This window comes from Mytilinidion resinicola (assembly GCF_010093595.1).
Source record: "Mytilinidion resinicola strain CBS 304.34 unplaced genomic scaffold BDZ99scaffold_41, whole genome shotgun sequence".
NCBI lineage: Eukaryota > Fungi > Ascomycota > Dothideomycetes > Mytilinidiales > Mytilinidiaceae > Mytilinidion > Mytilinidion resinicola.
Window position 1 is genome coordinate 107,190 of NW_022985477.1, and position 12,927 is coordinate 120,116.

Consider the following 12,927-nt stretch of genomic DNA (forward strand, 5'->3'; position numbering starts at 1 on the left):
ATCCGAGATGTCTCAGTGCTCGTGCATGACTTTCTTCGAAGTCATCTGCCTTTCAAAAGAGAGGTCCAAAATGAGTAGACATCTACTTCTCAGCAGGGAAACCAAACCTGGCTGCAGCACCCAACTGAAAAGTGTGTTACATCCGAAAACTGCACACAAACGTATGTTTGTACAGAACGAAGGCTTGCCGCCATAAATTAGATATCATAGAGGAAACTCCCAATAGGCCACATGCAAAATATAATATATACGTTTAATACATACGTTTCATACAACTGTTCGCGAATAGCTCCAACAGTGACGGCCAGAGCTATTCAAGCATTATGTAAAATAAACGTTCGAAATCAAGCCATCTTGATGGAAACTACTCATCTTCTCTCAACCTCTTTTGGCCAGCTTACGCGACACTATTGCCTGTTGCCACAGGTGTAGCAGGCGGAAACTTGATGAGTAGCGTTCTGGATTGGGGTAATCGTCGTTGAAGTTGAGTGTGGTAGTGCTGACTGCGAAGAGCCCGACAGCTTTGAATTAGGCCCCGGAGTGCCGATCGTGGGCTCTGATGTAGATGGCAAATGCTTGGGGGCACTTGTATTGTCGAGTGAAGAAGTCGATGTACCTGCGGGCGGTGCTGGTGGATTGAGATTGTAGAGCTCTTCGAAGCGCGCCCCAAGCGCTTCTCTCATCTGCTGCTTTGGAATGCGTGATATATGGTACTGCGTTTCCTCTTTTGTCCTCTTCCATTGCTTATGACGCCTTCTCCATTCGTTTTCCTTCTTTTCCACGAGAAAGGTGGGTGGAGTCTTACTATCATCGAGGCGGATATGAAAACCAGCGACGATACGCTGTGCTATGTGATCGTTGAGCGACATTTCATATGACTTGTAGGCTAAGGGCTCGTCAGGTCCAGCAATGATGCCGTCAAGCAAGCGGCAGCTATTGCAGCCGCAACCAGGACGAATCTCCACGGCATATTCAGGCAGCTAGATGGGTTCTACGGGTACCTTGCGTCCTATATATGTTGCGAGAAGACTCCGTACCATGTCATCGTATAGTTAACGCGTCGTGGCTGGTCCCCTGTATTTCGCCTGGCAGTTGACGACATCCTTTAGGAACGGCACTATACGATTTTCGAAGATCTGTGGGCTAATGGAGTGTGCTTCGGTCCGAATGGTCTCTAGTATCCAGCACGCTTCTTCGTTTAGTCCAAGGAAAATACATTGTTGCATTAGCAACGCAATCCCCGCGAAGTTCAATGAATTTGGTCAAGTAGTTCGGCTTGAGACAGTGCTCCGACCTGTCTTCTGTCGTTTGTTTTGATCGTCCTTCTCTAGGAATGTGATGGTTTCTTTGAGGGATGGGAAAAGAGCTTTGACCGCAAGCTTCGCGGTTTTTTTCCCAAACCCGAACTCATTTTCTTGAGCGGCTTTGTAGATGTTGTTTTTGAAACCTAAAAAAGTTGTCAAGTATGCTTTCCTTCCCTGGAGGCCATTGACGAAAGTGCCCACACATTCAAGGACGACTGTTTCATCGATGCCTATCGATTTGTGAGTGAGCAGCTTTCCAGGCACCCATAGCATACGATCAAAATTCGCCGTCTGCATGCTTGTGTTTAAGACCATCTCTTTACATAAACTCCCTAGCGTTTTAGTGCCGATAAGATTTTTGTCTTTGGCTTTTGATAGGATGTTGATGAGTCCGCCGACCCGGTGACCATCCAGAATGATGTGCGCTCGCTGTGATGGCCAGCTAAACCCGCGGACAAAGTTGGCGAAATATTGGCTAGGAAGATTTCCACGAATCTCTGCATTCATTAATGCCCTGAGCAGGTCCTTCATGAATTCTACTATCCATGGAGAACCAGTTGCATAGGGAAGCAATTCGTTGACGTAGTCAGGAGCTCATTCTCGGGTACCAGTCTCTGTTGGTCAGAAAGAAGGTGCTTGAGCAAGAATATCGCTTGGTTGTCGTGCACAAAGCGTTTCTTTAGTGCTGGGAAAACTCCACGAAAGAACGTAGGCGCGAAATCGGGATAGGGCTTGACTTCCTCGGAGTTGCGACTATACTGAAGACACGCCTCGACGAATTCAAGCGGAACATGCTGGTCTACAATGATGTTCTGCAATCTGTTGCTTGTCAGTACCGTAAAGTAGATAAGTTGACGCTAGTCCCAAGTTTCCATCAGGTCTTGTTGATTCCGCAACAGTGTAGCCCATCTCATGATGTATTTGCAATCGTCTTTTCCCAGTTTACCGCGTCTCGAAAGCGCGAACTTGACGCTATTGTCATACCATCGTAGCGCCATGGTGGGCTCCATCCTAAGGTAGAGCAGTACATGGTTGAAAATGTTTGTGGATATTTTCAATGCATCAGTTGTCTCTCGATACCCATTCATCTTCCACCTGAGCCTGTATAGATAGTCAGTCTTATATGCATTTCAGATGACGTCTAGTATACAGTAGTGAGGGATTACCAAACTAAACGACGTGAAACGAGACGATGTAGTTACGCAGTTAAACATTTATTAGCCCCTTGTTCGGCAATGGTGGCATTTAGTTTTGTACAGCACTCTTCTGAAATCCTGACACATGCAAGCTGCTGCTGACGCGAAAAGACCGAAACATTGGTCATCGAGTGCATAGGATAGTATTCTTTCCACGTCGCTCTCGTGGACTTTCGAAGAACCAGCAATTGCCGCTGCCAAAGCAACCTCACAAATTTTATTTCGATCAGGTTGCGCATTTGTGATGGACCGGTCCAACCAGGTTCGAATCTGATTCGCGTTGAGTTGGCGAAAAATGAATCAAATGACATAGTCCTCGACGAGAAGAGCGGTCTGTGCTGCATGAGTCCTGGACCAAACGGCGGAAGAAGAGAAATTTGATTCACCTTGTCTCGCCAGACGTGTGTTGCAGATCCATGGCGACTTTCGTAATCTGTCTTTTCGTCTGGCTCCCTGTCCTCCCGTGGTGAAGGTACTCTGGATAATGGCCTCCTCCTGGTCTATCACCACGTCACTAGCCAAGACACTACCACCAGGCTCCACGACACATTTGAGGGTTAGTTTGCAATCAGTTTCATCTTCCATGAAGTGATGCGATCCAGGGTCAGAATCGTAGGCGCAAATGCCGTTAACTTCGCGTTCCATATGGGCAAATACGAGTCGAAAGTCAGTCTTTTGGCTGATCTCGTGGAGATTCCGGACTCGAATAGCGTCAAGGCCGGTAAGCGCCGATTGCGTAAGGCTTGCCGCTGCAACGTCTGCTCCGGAATCTAGAACGTAGGTGAATAGTTTGGCTTTAGGTCTTCATCGACGGAAAAGAGAAGTTTCTGCCACTTTTTCATCACCCGAAGAAGCTCCATCTTACTCGCTCCAATAGGAGCCGCTTTCTGTATCGAATTGGGTTTCTGGTATATAGAATGGACCAATAGCATCCGGCGACCAGAAGTCACTGGAGCAAGCTGGACATCGACGTCGGAGAACCACGCGAAATAGGACAAATCAAACGCGGAAGTCTGATCGGTATCGAACGATTTTGTCTCACCGTCGAAATCAAAAGTGATCTGCCCTCCATGGTGTCTAGAGGGCAGGCAAAACGCCAACGTTGCAATCCACTTATCGGGCTTGCAAGGCAACGCTATCGAGGAGCTGTGACTGCAAAGAAGCAGATCTTGATCATAGGTATATGGCGCATTGATTCCTAGCTCTCTAATCACCTGGGAATGTAGGTCGTTGATGTATTTGACCAAGCGGGATCCTGGAAAGTCGTATTTCTCCATGCGTGCTCGCAATGCGTTAGCAGTGGCGCAGGTCTAACGGCATGAGAGGGGCGTGGTCCAAGACTTTCCTTTGAAAGAGGCAATCGTATGTCTCCATAGCCCGGAACAGGTAGTACGATATCCCAATGTGCACCCGAGCAATTTCCTTTCCCGTTCAGGAACCTGAGCTGTGGCTGTGCATCCTGAGCCAAGACTGAGCGCATCTGAGCCGAGACTGAGCAGGGTGAGCGCATCCTGAGCCGAGACTGAGCGCATCGTTGGAACCTAGTTTTGGGCCCTGTATTCGACAGGGGTGTTGAGACAGGGGTCCTCACCCTACCTCGGAAGGCCCATTTCCGGGCCTATAGGCCTGCCAGGTTCCAGTTTCAGGGCCCTAATTCTTAAGTAAACTTACCCTCCGATAGAAAATAGTATAAGGCTAATCTGCGCCACTTTATTATCTATACAAGGGTAGAGCTATAAGTAGCTAATAGGTTCTAATATTGCCTAGGGGGTCTAAAGGCTGTATTATTACCAAATAATTAAAGGTATACTATACTATTTTTATAAAGGCTTTTAAATTAAATCTTCCTAAGTTACTATAGTATATATATTCTATTTTTTTATTTCTATAGGTATAGTAATACTACTTCTAGAAAACCTATACTATATACCTACTAAAGAAATACTTTTCTACTAATAGATTTCTTCCTAAAGGGTTATATTAAGGATTTCTAAACTGCTTATATAAACCTGCGCTGTATAATTACTACTTTATTACTACTATTTTAATTTTTTAATAGCTTTTTCTTATACTTTTACCTTTTTTAGGAACTAGTAGTATAAATAACGCATTTTTCTATAGTAGCTAAAACGTACTATTAAGGTAGAATCTATTACTAATATTATATAAGCCCTAAATAGAGCTAGACTTATACCTTTTTAGGGTTTAAACTACTTACCTAACTAATTTAGGGCAGTATATATAAATCTTTTTCTAAAAATATATAAATAAAAACGCGTTAAAAGTACTTATAAAGGCTTAAATCTACTATTAGCTTTATATAACTCCTAGTTTTATTAGCTTAGCTAGATATTTTTACTAAAAAAGCTAAAGCTATTATTACTTTTATATAACTTCCTATTCTATTAAACTTAGCTTAGGGTTATTACTAGGGTTAAATCTATTAGTAATCTTATACTATTTCTAGTTTATACTAAACTTAGCTATTATAACTAGAGAAATCCTATAAAAGGTAAAAAATACTTAATACTAGGGTATATTTTAGGACCTAGGAACTAACTACTAATACTAAAAATATAAGTTTTTTATATATTAGTTAAATAAGTATAAAGTAGATACCTAAAGGCTAAAGTAAGTACCTAGTAATAATATAACTAGCTGTATATAGATTAGGTGTCCTAATTAGAAAATAGTTAGGTTAGTTTATTAGATAAAACTTTTTTCCTTTTAGTAGTTAGTTTTCTAAAAGCAGTGTTTTTAAACTAAGGTAGATACTATTTAAGGTAAAAAACTGTCTTAATCTAAGGCTTTCTATTAGCTAGGCTTCTACTAGCCTATACTTTAGAGTAAAAGCTACTTTTACTAAAAAAAAGCCTTAAAAAAAGATATAGAAAGCCCTAATAGCTATAGTAGCAGGTATAATAAAGCTAAGGCTAAAGGCGGCTTAGAAATAAGGCTATAATACTATTACTGCCTGCTAAGGTCTTTTTTCTAGGAAAAAAGATACCTTATACCTTAAACTTTTATAAAGCAACTAATAAGGTTAAGTTTATAGCTATAATCTTTTATTAGATAATATATCCTTTCTCCTCTAAATTCTTTCTATAGTATGCCTAAAATTTAGTTATAATACCTTTACTATTTAATTTAAATCTGCTATAGTTATATACCTATACTAAACTAGGAAAAAGTAGTAGTAAAGGTAGAAACTTAGTATACGCGGAATTTTAGCTAGTAGAGCCTTAAAGGTAATAGCTAGAAGCTTACTTATAGGTCGGATAATAAGGTATATACTACTGCCCTAAAAGTCCTTTATATAGAATTAGAGAATAATAAATTAATATAATATAAGCAGGCTTTTATTACTATAATCTAACTTTAGACTAGTTATAAAGGTCCGGATTAGGTTATTAAGTAGGGGAGATTATATAGTATAGACTTAATATAAACTTTAACTATAGTATTCTAAAGTAGTAATAAAATAGTATAAAAAGGCCGGTCTAGTATATATTTTTCTAAACAGCTCGCAGGTATTAATAACTCTATACCCTACCTCCGCGGATTAAACTATACGGCGCAGCTTATTATTACCAGGAGAATCTATAATTAAAGGAATAGATAGTATATTTATTATCTATTAATATTCCTAAAAACTTATAGTATAATAGGGTTTTTTATAATATAGGTTTATATAAGTACTGCTAAATCCTTTAAACTAATCCCTAAATTCTATAGGCTCTAGTACTAGCTACTGGCGGGGATACTTTTACGGGCTTATTTATAGCTCCGACGGCCTATAATCGGGTATAGAAAAAGAAGGTAGTAAACTTAGACCTAAACTAGTTTTTATTGCAGATACTAGGTAGTATTAAGGTTAGGCAGATATATAGACTATAAGTTCCTATAAAAAGATAAGCCTATAAACGCTATCCTATTCTATATAAAAGAATACGCGGTAATATAATATAGACAGAAATTAAAAGGAATATTTCCTAGGTTTCTATAAGTTAAAAAGGTAATAGGAGGTAATTAAGTTAATTTACTAAGCTTAATAGATCTATTTTTATCTAAATTAGTATAAAGTCTAAAAGGCTATATTATTACAGGCTAGGATTTAATCCTGCTTTTTAAGACTAAGAACTAAGTTATATAAAAGTAGCCTTAGACTAATTCCGGGGTAAAGTAGTAATAAGGGCTTTAATTAGCCAAAAATATATCCGAGCTTTATATTAGACTACTAAGGCTATACCGCTCCCTACTGCCTATTTTAACTCTCCTAATATTTATATAAAATATATCTTTTCTCTCCTTCCTCTACTTCTATTAATATAGCTTATAATTATAAGAATTGCTTTAGCTAGCTGTAAACTGGGCGGACCGGTTAATATACCCTAATAGATTAACTAAGCAAGCTATTCTTCTAATATCGGACGTGGGCTAATATATAATTTAATAATGCGCTTTATTCCAACTCTATATATTTTAAGCCTGTGCCTAGATTGCGAATTCTTAATTTATAGTAGATATAGCTAATATTAGCTAAATAAGTTTATAGGTATATTTCCGCCTCTAAGTATATATATAAGGAGCAAGAACGTATATACAGCTGTACAAAGACTATAAGGGAAATAAGGCCGTTTCGCAATAGTTCCTGCACTAGACAGACCTCCTACCCTACCTCTCTATAGCTAGAGAGATGGCAACGGAAAAGCTGGCTATACAGCTAGCCGACTCGTATAGCCACGCCCCAAGAACAGAACTACATGCACGCACGCACATTGCATAACCACAGGCACGCCCGCAACAGGGCAACCCCCCCAATTTCCTATTGTCCTTCAATTCAATACCTTGGCTTTTGAGAAAAAGGGCACGCGCGTACGGCAAGGGCACGCGCGCCCTAACGCGGACCCCGGACCTTACTAACCTTCTGGACAACGTACAACCCTGGAACCTAGGGCCTACGGACACCGGATCGATCCTGGAGAATGCATCAAGATGGCTTACTCCGTGGCGATGCTCACAGAGCTGCCACGCGTCCCCTACAGCCGCGCAGAAACAAAAGGAACGCAAGGCGTTATACACTGTAGAAAACAAGGTTTTCACCCGACCGCTATAGAGCGAACGGTTTCCCCTTGTAAATAAAACCTAGATAGCACTGCCGCATGGACCCTAACGGGAGCTAAATCGGCCTAATAGAACCTAATAATAATATAAGGAGCTCCTAGCTTTATATTAATTTTATTCCCTATGCGCTTTTTATCCCTACACCACCGCTTCTATTAAACTATCTATTTTAATTAAGTTCTTAATAGTTGCGCGCTGCACTCTAATATTAAGGTCTTAAAACTATTTTATATATTTTAAGAAAGAAAGAATAGCACTGTTAATTATAAATAAATATTAATCTACTGCTTAAGCCCTAAGGCTCTAAGCCTCTATTAAGCAAAATAACTAAAAGTATAAATAGCACTATATTAGTAGCTTTATCTATAGGAATAATACTGTCTTTTTTATATATTACTAATTCTCTAGTATACCCTGCTCTATTAATATAAAATAGACTAGTACTGCTGCTATTAGCTGTTCTTTAGCAGTAATATACGCAATCTAACCTTTATAGTATTCCTAGAGCTTCCGTCTATTCTATTCTAGTCTGCTAGGTATAGCACCTCCAGCGCTATTTTATAGTTTATCTCTACTTCTACCTATTAAGCGCGTAGTATTGCAGACTCTATTACTATAGGAAAGTCCAGCTAAAAAATAGTTAAAATAGGGTTAAAAGAAGAATAATATAATTATTAAGCTTAAAGGAACAGGAATAAAATAGAAGGATATTGCGAAGCACTTCCCAGAATAATTAGCTATTTGTCACGGCTTAAACGGTGAAGCTTGCTGCACAGTGTAACACGTGATGTTAGGACCCGGCGAGAGGCCTTATTGCAAGGGCTTATGCGAGCCTTAGCAGGAGTATACCTGCCGACCGCCGCCCTGCCTTCTTGTAGCTCCTTAAGCTACATCTTATTATTTAACCCGCCTGCCTGCCGTGCATTATAGAACACGTAGTGAATTTAGTTATTACTTCTACCTACCTGCCCGAGCTAGCTAGGCCAATCCTGCCGCCCGAGACCGTGACACTATTACTTGCCGACTCTAATACTAGAATTACCTTAAAAAGCGCGCAGTCTAGAATAAAAAGAAAAAAAATAAGCTTGTAAGGCTTTACGCTTAGTAGGTACCTTCTTAACTACCGCCCTTTAAAAAACAAAATATGTATAATACTATAAATATTGCGTTTTATAGCACCTTAAGTCTACCTCCCTACTTTTTTACTACTACTTTACTAATTTATTAAACCCTAACTAATATATTAAATAGATTTAAAAACTAGATATAGTAAAAAGTTGCTTTAGAAATATAAGTTTTTTAGAGGTCTGCTAAAAGTATATACTAGTAGCTAGGCGAGCAAGAAATAAGCGCCCGCGCTAACGCTCCCGTTTTCTAGCTCTACTTTTCTACTACTAGTACTAATATACTTTTACTTTTTAGTAGCTATTCTATAATATTATATTTTATACTAGTAAATATCCCGTAAATATAAAGCCTAGTATTTAGGTAATACTATTAACTATAACTATATCCGCCTTATTACTAACGCTTTAATACTGGGCCTACGCCCTAGAATAGCTTTTTTAAGCCGCTGCCGCTCTATTAGCTTAAGATTATAATTTAGCCTACTACTATAGCTAGGTTTATAACTACTAACTCTATAGCTAGTATCTAAAAGTAATTTAGTAAGTAATAGTAGCGCTAGAACAGCACTAGTATTAGGGCAGAAAAGGAATTAAAAAGGTGTTGGCTTTATTAAACTATATCTTAAAAAAAGGAGGAAGTTTAGGTGTATAAATATAACAAGTAGGCTAAAAAGCTAGGGAATAAGAAATCCGGAGAGTATATTATAGTATAGTAGGACTAAAAGTAGAATAGAAAGTAGAATAGAGGATAGAATAGAAAAGAAAAAGGTAAAGTGAAATTATCTAGCTAGGTTATATATATTCTCCTAGTTTGCATTCTATATCTAAATAGTATATTGCCTTTTAATAACGTAGTTATTCCGTTTCTATTTTACTTTTACAACTTATTATACAGCGTGGAAATATATAGACTATACTTAGTTTTAAGGCGTTAATATATTAGAGGGTTACCTTACTTAAGCGCTAAACTGCCTTTTAATAGCGTTCTTCTAATTATATTTCTATATTAACCCGTTTTAAAATTTATATCTACTTATAAGCTATATATATATACACACCTTCTCCTATTAATAAGGCTATAGATATCCGTTCTTAAAAGTTTCCTATATTAATCCTTTTTAGTATAAAGGGCCCTAGTGCTTTATAATATATATATTCTAAGTTTTATAAGGCTAAATCTTTTTACGCCTTGCTCTAGTTGCTTTCTATATTATTATCTAAATCTATAATACCCTAGGATACTATAAAGCCTAATTAGTTTTAGGCTTTAGTACCTTAAGCCTATATTCTAAAAACATCCTTTTATCTAATTAATATTTAACCTAGCAAAAGCTTAATAAGAGCGCAACTTTCGTCCGGCCAGATATTAGTATTTAGCTCCGCCCCGCCGAAATAATTTGCCGTCTTAAGAAACTATATAGTTTTAAAACCCAGCAGCTTATTTATAATATAGGATAACCTAATATATTGCGGTTTTATTAGTAATAAAGACCTTTATTTTAATAATAAAAAAGCGCCTATTCTAAAAAAGGCACTATTACTACTAAAACTACAATTACTAGTTCTACCTTAATTAGAAAGGGAAAAAGTAGATTAGTTGTAATAGATATACTATATATTATAGAGTAGAGTAGTAGAGAAAACACTACTATAAATTAGCGAAAATTTAAGGAAAAAGTCTAAATAAAGCTAGAAATATAAAGTATATATACTTTAATTAAGGATATTAAAAGCTACTATAGTAGGAATCTATAAGCAGGACGTTTTTATTATAGTATATACTTAGACTTTCCGCAATATAATTACGTAATAGAGGTAGTATAAGGCTTAGCACTGCTTTACTCTACTCCTTCTACCTTATATACTCTTTTAACCTGCTTATTTTTTTTTACCTGCTTAGCTGCGCGCTATATAGTATATAATAACTGAAATTCTTCTTTAATCTACTTAAGCCCCGCTGTAACAACGCCTGTGTTTTTATCTAAGCCCGCTTTATACTATTTTACTTGCTAGTCTTCCTATAACTGCACGCCTTACTACTTAACCCTTAATCTATACTAAAGCCGCGTAACTAAGTAATTGTTTAGAAAGCCTAGGGATATTTATATAAGGTTACTGCACCTATTAAAAACGCAGTAAGAATTAAAACTGCAGGATAAGTTTTAAAATTAAAACCCGCTTTCCTATATTTTAGCTTACTATCCACCTTTTAGAAGTAACTACCGGATTACCTTAAAAGCTAGCCTTTTTTTTTTTTTATACTCCTAAGCACTAATATTCCTATTAAAACTAACTTTATAATACTAATAAGCTGCAGCCTTCTATTCTATTATTACTATGCCTAGACTAATTCCTTTTAACCTAATATATTACAGGCCTTACCACCGGCTTTACCTATTCTAATAGACTATACTTAAATAATAAGTGCTAATATAGGTAGATTATTAGTTAGATAAAGGCTTACTAGATAATAACAGGAATATAGATTGCAGGATGTTAATTCTAAGCCTGTAATTATTAATAAATATATATAAATTGCTATTGCAGTTTTAGCTATAAATAACCGAATAAGCGGCCGGGAGAAGTTTTTTAGGTGTGGCAACTTATATAACTATTTACCTTAAGCATATTCTATACCTTATAAACAGCTCCGGATCTAGTAGAAAGCGCTTAAGCAGGCTAAGCCTTTACGCCCTATTACTCTGCTAATAAGCATTTTTGCTAATACTATATAAAGGAATATATAAAAGGCGCCGCTCCTAATTCCAATTCTTTAGATAATAATAATAAGTTTCCGTTTTACTACCCTTTAAACACTTTTGCAGCCTGCTACTATTTGCGGCAGCAGGCGGTTAGTAGAAGCCTATAACTCTCCCGGTAGTTTATAGCTTATAGAATAATTTACGGATTCTCTTTTTATAGTTTTCTAGCTTTAGCTCTACTTCCTTTCCTCTTTCTTCTTAATAATATTAAGCACACCCGATATAGTACTTTAAGCGTAGCTGCCTTGCGCGCTCTAACGCCGTTTAATATCCCGTTCTTTACGGTGCATGGAGTGGGCAAGAAAGCATAGAGCAGTCTTTGCGCCAGATAAATACCACCTAATACACTTCACAAAAGCCCGCAAGTTTGTCAACGTAAAAGCTACAGTTAATATACAGGGCTTTACCGAAGGCCCTATAACAGACCTAAGAATGCTAGGGGTCCAGGTGGATTCCAAACTTAAATGGGGCCCGCATATTAACACCACGAAGAACAAAGCCACGGCCCAGATGGGGGCCCTTACGAGGCTCACGGCGTCGACCTGGGGCGCAAGCTTCCGGAAGGCACGCACAATATACTCGGCGGTTATTAGGCCTGCCATCACGTACGGATGCACCTCCTGGTATACTACACCGGGCATAAAAGAGCAGATCAGCAAGACAAAGATTAAGCAGCTCGAAACAGCACAGAACCAGTGCCTTTGTGCTATCTTAGGGGCATACAAGACAACAAGTATTAGGGTGATGGAGCACGAGACATTATGCCCTCTACTCCGGCTAAAGCTGGAGGAACTTACGGTGGCCTACGCAGACCGCACACGCGAGGGGCCAGCCCGCGAGCACATCGAAACCTAATGCAGCCGCATAAGAGAAACTGTCCGTGCTAAATACAGGCCGAAAGGAACACCACGGTACGGCCCAAGCAGGCGCGACGAACTCCGCAAGCTCGCGGCGAAGGCATCACGGCCAGCCGCACGATACGAAGGCGAATCGGAAGAATCCTATAGGCGCACGAGGCGTGGCATGATCCAGGATGAATACGAAGAGAAGTGGAAGAAGGAATGGGAAGCCTACCGTAAAGAACTACGCCAAGGACCCCCAACACCAGCACTCGACACTAAATGGAGCAAACGACAAGAGGCACTACACAAAGGACTCACGAAGGTAGAGAGCACAATTATCACGAACCTACGGACGGAGCATATAGGGCTCAACGGTTACCTCCACCGTATGAGAGTGCCCGGCCACCCGACGCCGGCATGCCCTTGCGGGCATAGCCTCTAATCCCCAAGACACATTGTGATGAGTTGCGGAAGACACGTTGAGGGCAGGGGCGAGCTGTTCCAGAAGGCCAAGACGAGGACGTATGAACAGCTCTACAGAAGCCAGAAAGGAAGAAAGGCCGTGGCCCAAT

At 39.0% G+C, this 12,927-nt stretch overlaps 3 protein-coding genes across 3 annotated transcripts; 1 reads left to right on the plus strand and 2 right to left on the minus strand.

The window, feature by feature from the left end:
* Window positions 1-283: 283 nt before the first annotated feature.
* BDZ99DRAFT_504699 (uncharacterized protein) lies at window positions 284-869 on the minus strand (the record flags this gene model as incomplete). Its single annotated transcript, XM_033724061.1, has 1 exon — window positions 284-869. One exon carries the CDS (start codon window positions 867-869, stop codon window positions 408-410), a length of 462 nt encoding a protein of 153 aa, XP_033568304.1. The 3' UTR covers window positions 284-407.
* A 393-nt stretch (window positions 870-1,262) lies between these two features.
* BDZ99DRAFT_483833 (uncharacterized protein) lies at window positions 1,263-1,835 on the minus strand (the record flags this gene model as incomplete). Its single annotated transcript, XM_033722607.1, has 1 exon — window positions 1,263-1,835. One exon carries the CDS (start codon window positions 1,833-1,835, stop codon window positions 1,263-1,265), a length of 573 nt encoding a protein of 190 aa, XP_033568305.1.
* Window positions 1,836-11,831: 9,996 nt separating this feature from the next.
* Window positions 11,832-12,305, plus strand: BDZ99DRAFT_350465 (uncharacterized protein; the record flags this gene model as incomplete). Its single annotated transcript, XM_033714505.1, has 1 exon — window positions 11,832-12,305. A coding segment is annotated over one exon (474 nt), but the record flags the coding sequence as incomplete, so codon positions are not given.
* Window positions 12,306-12,927: the final 622 nt, after the last annotated feature.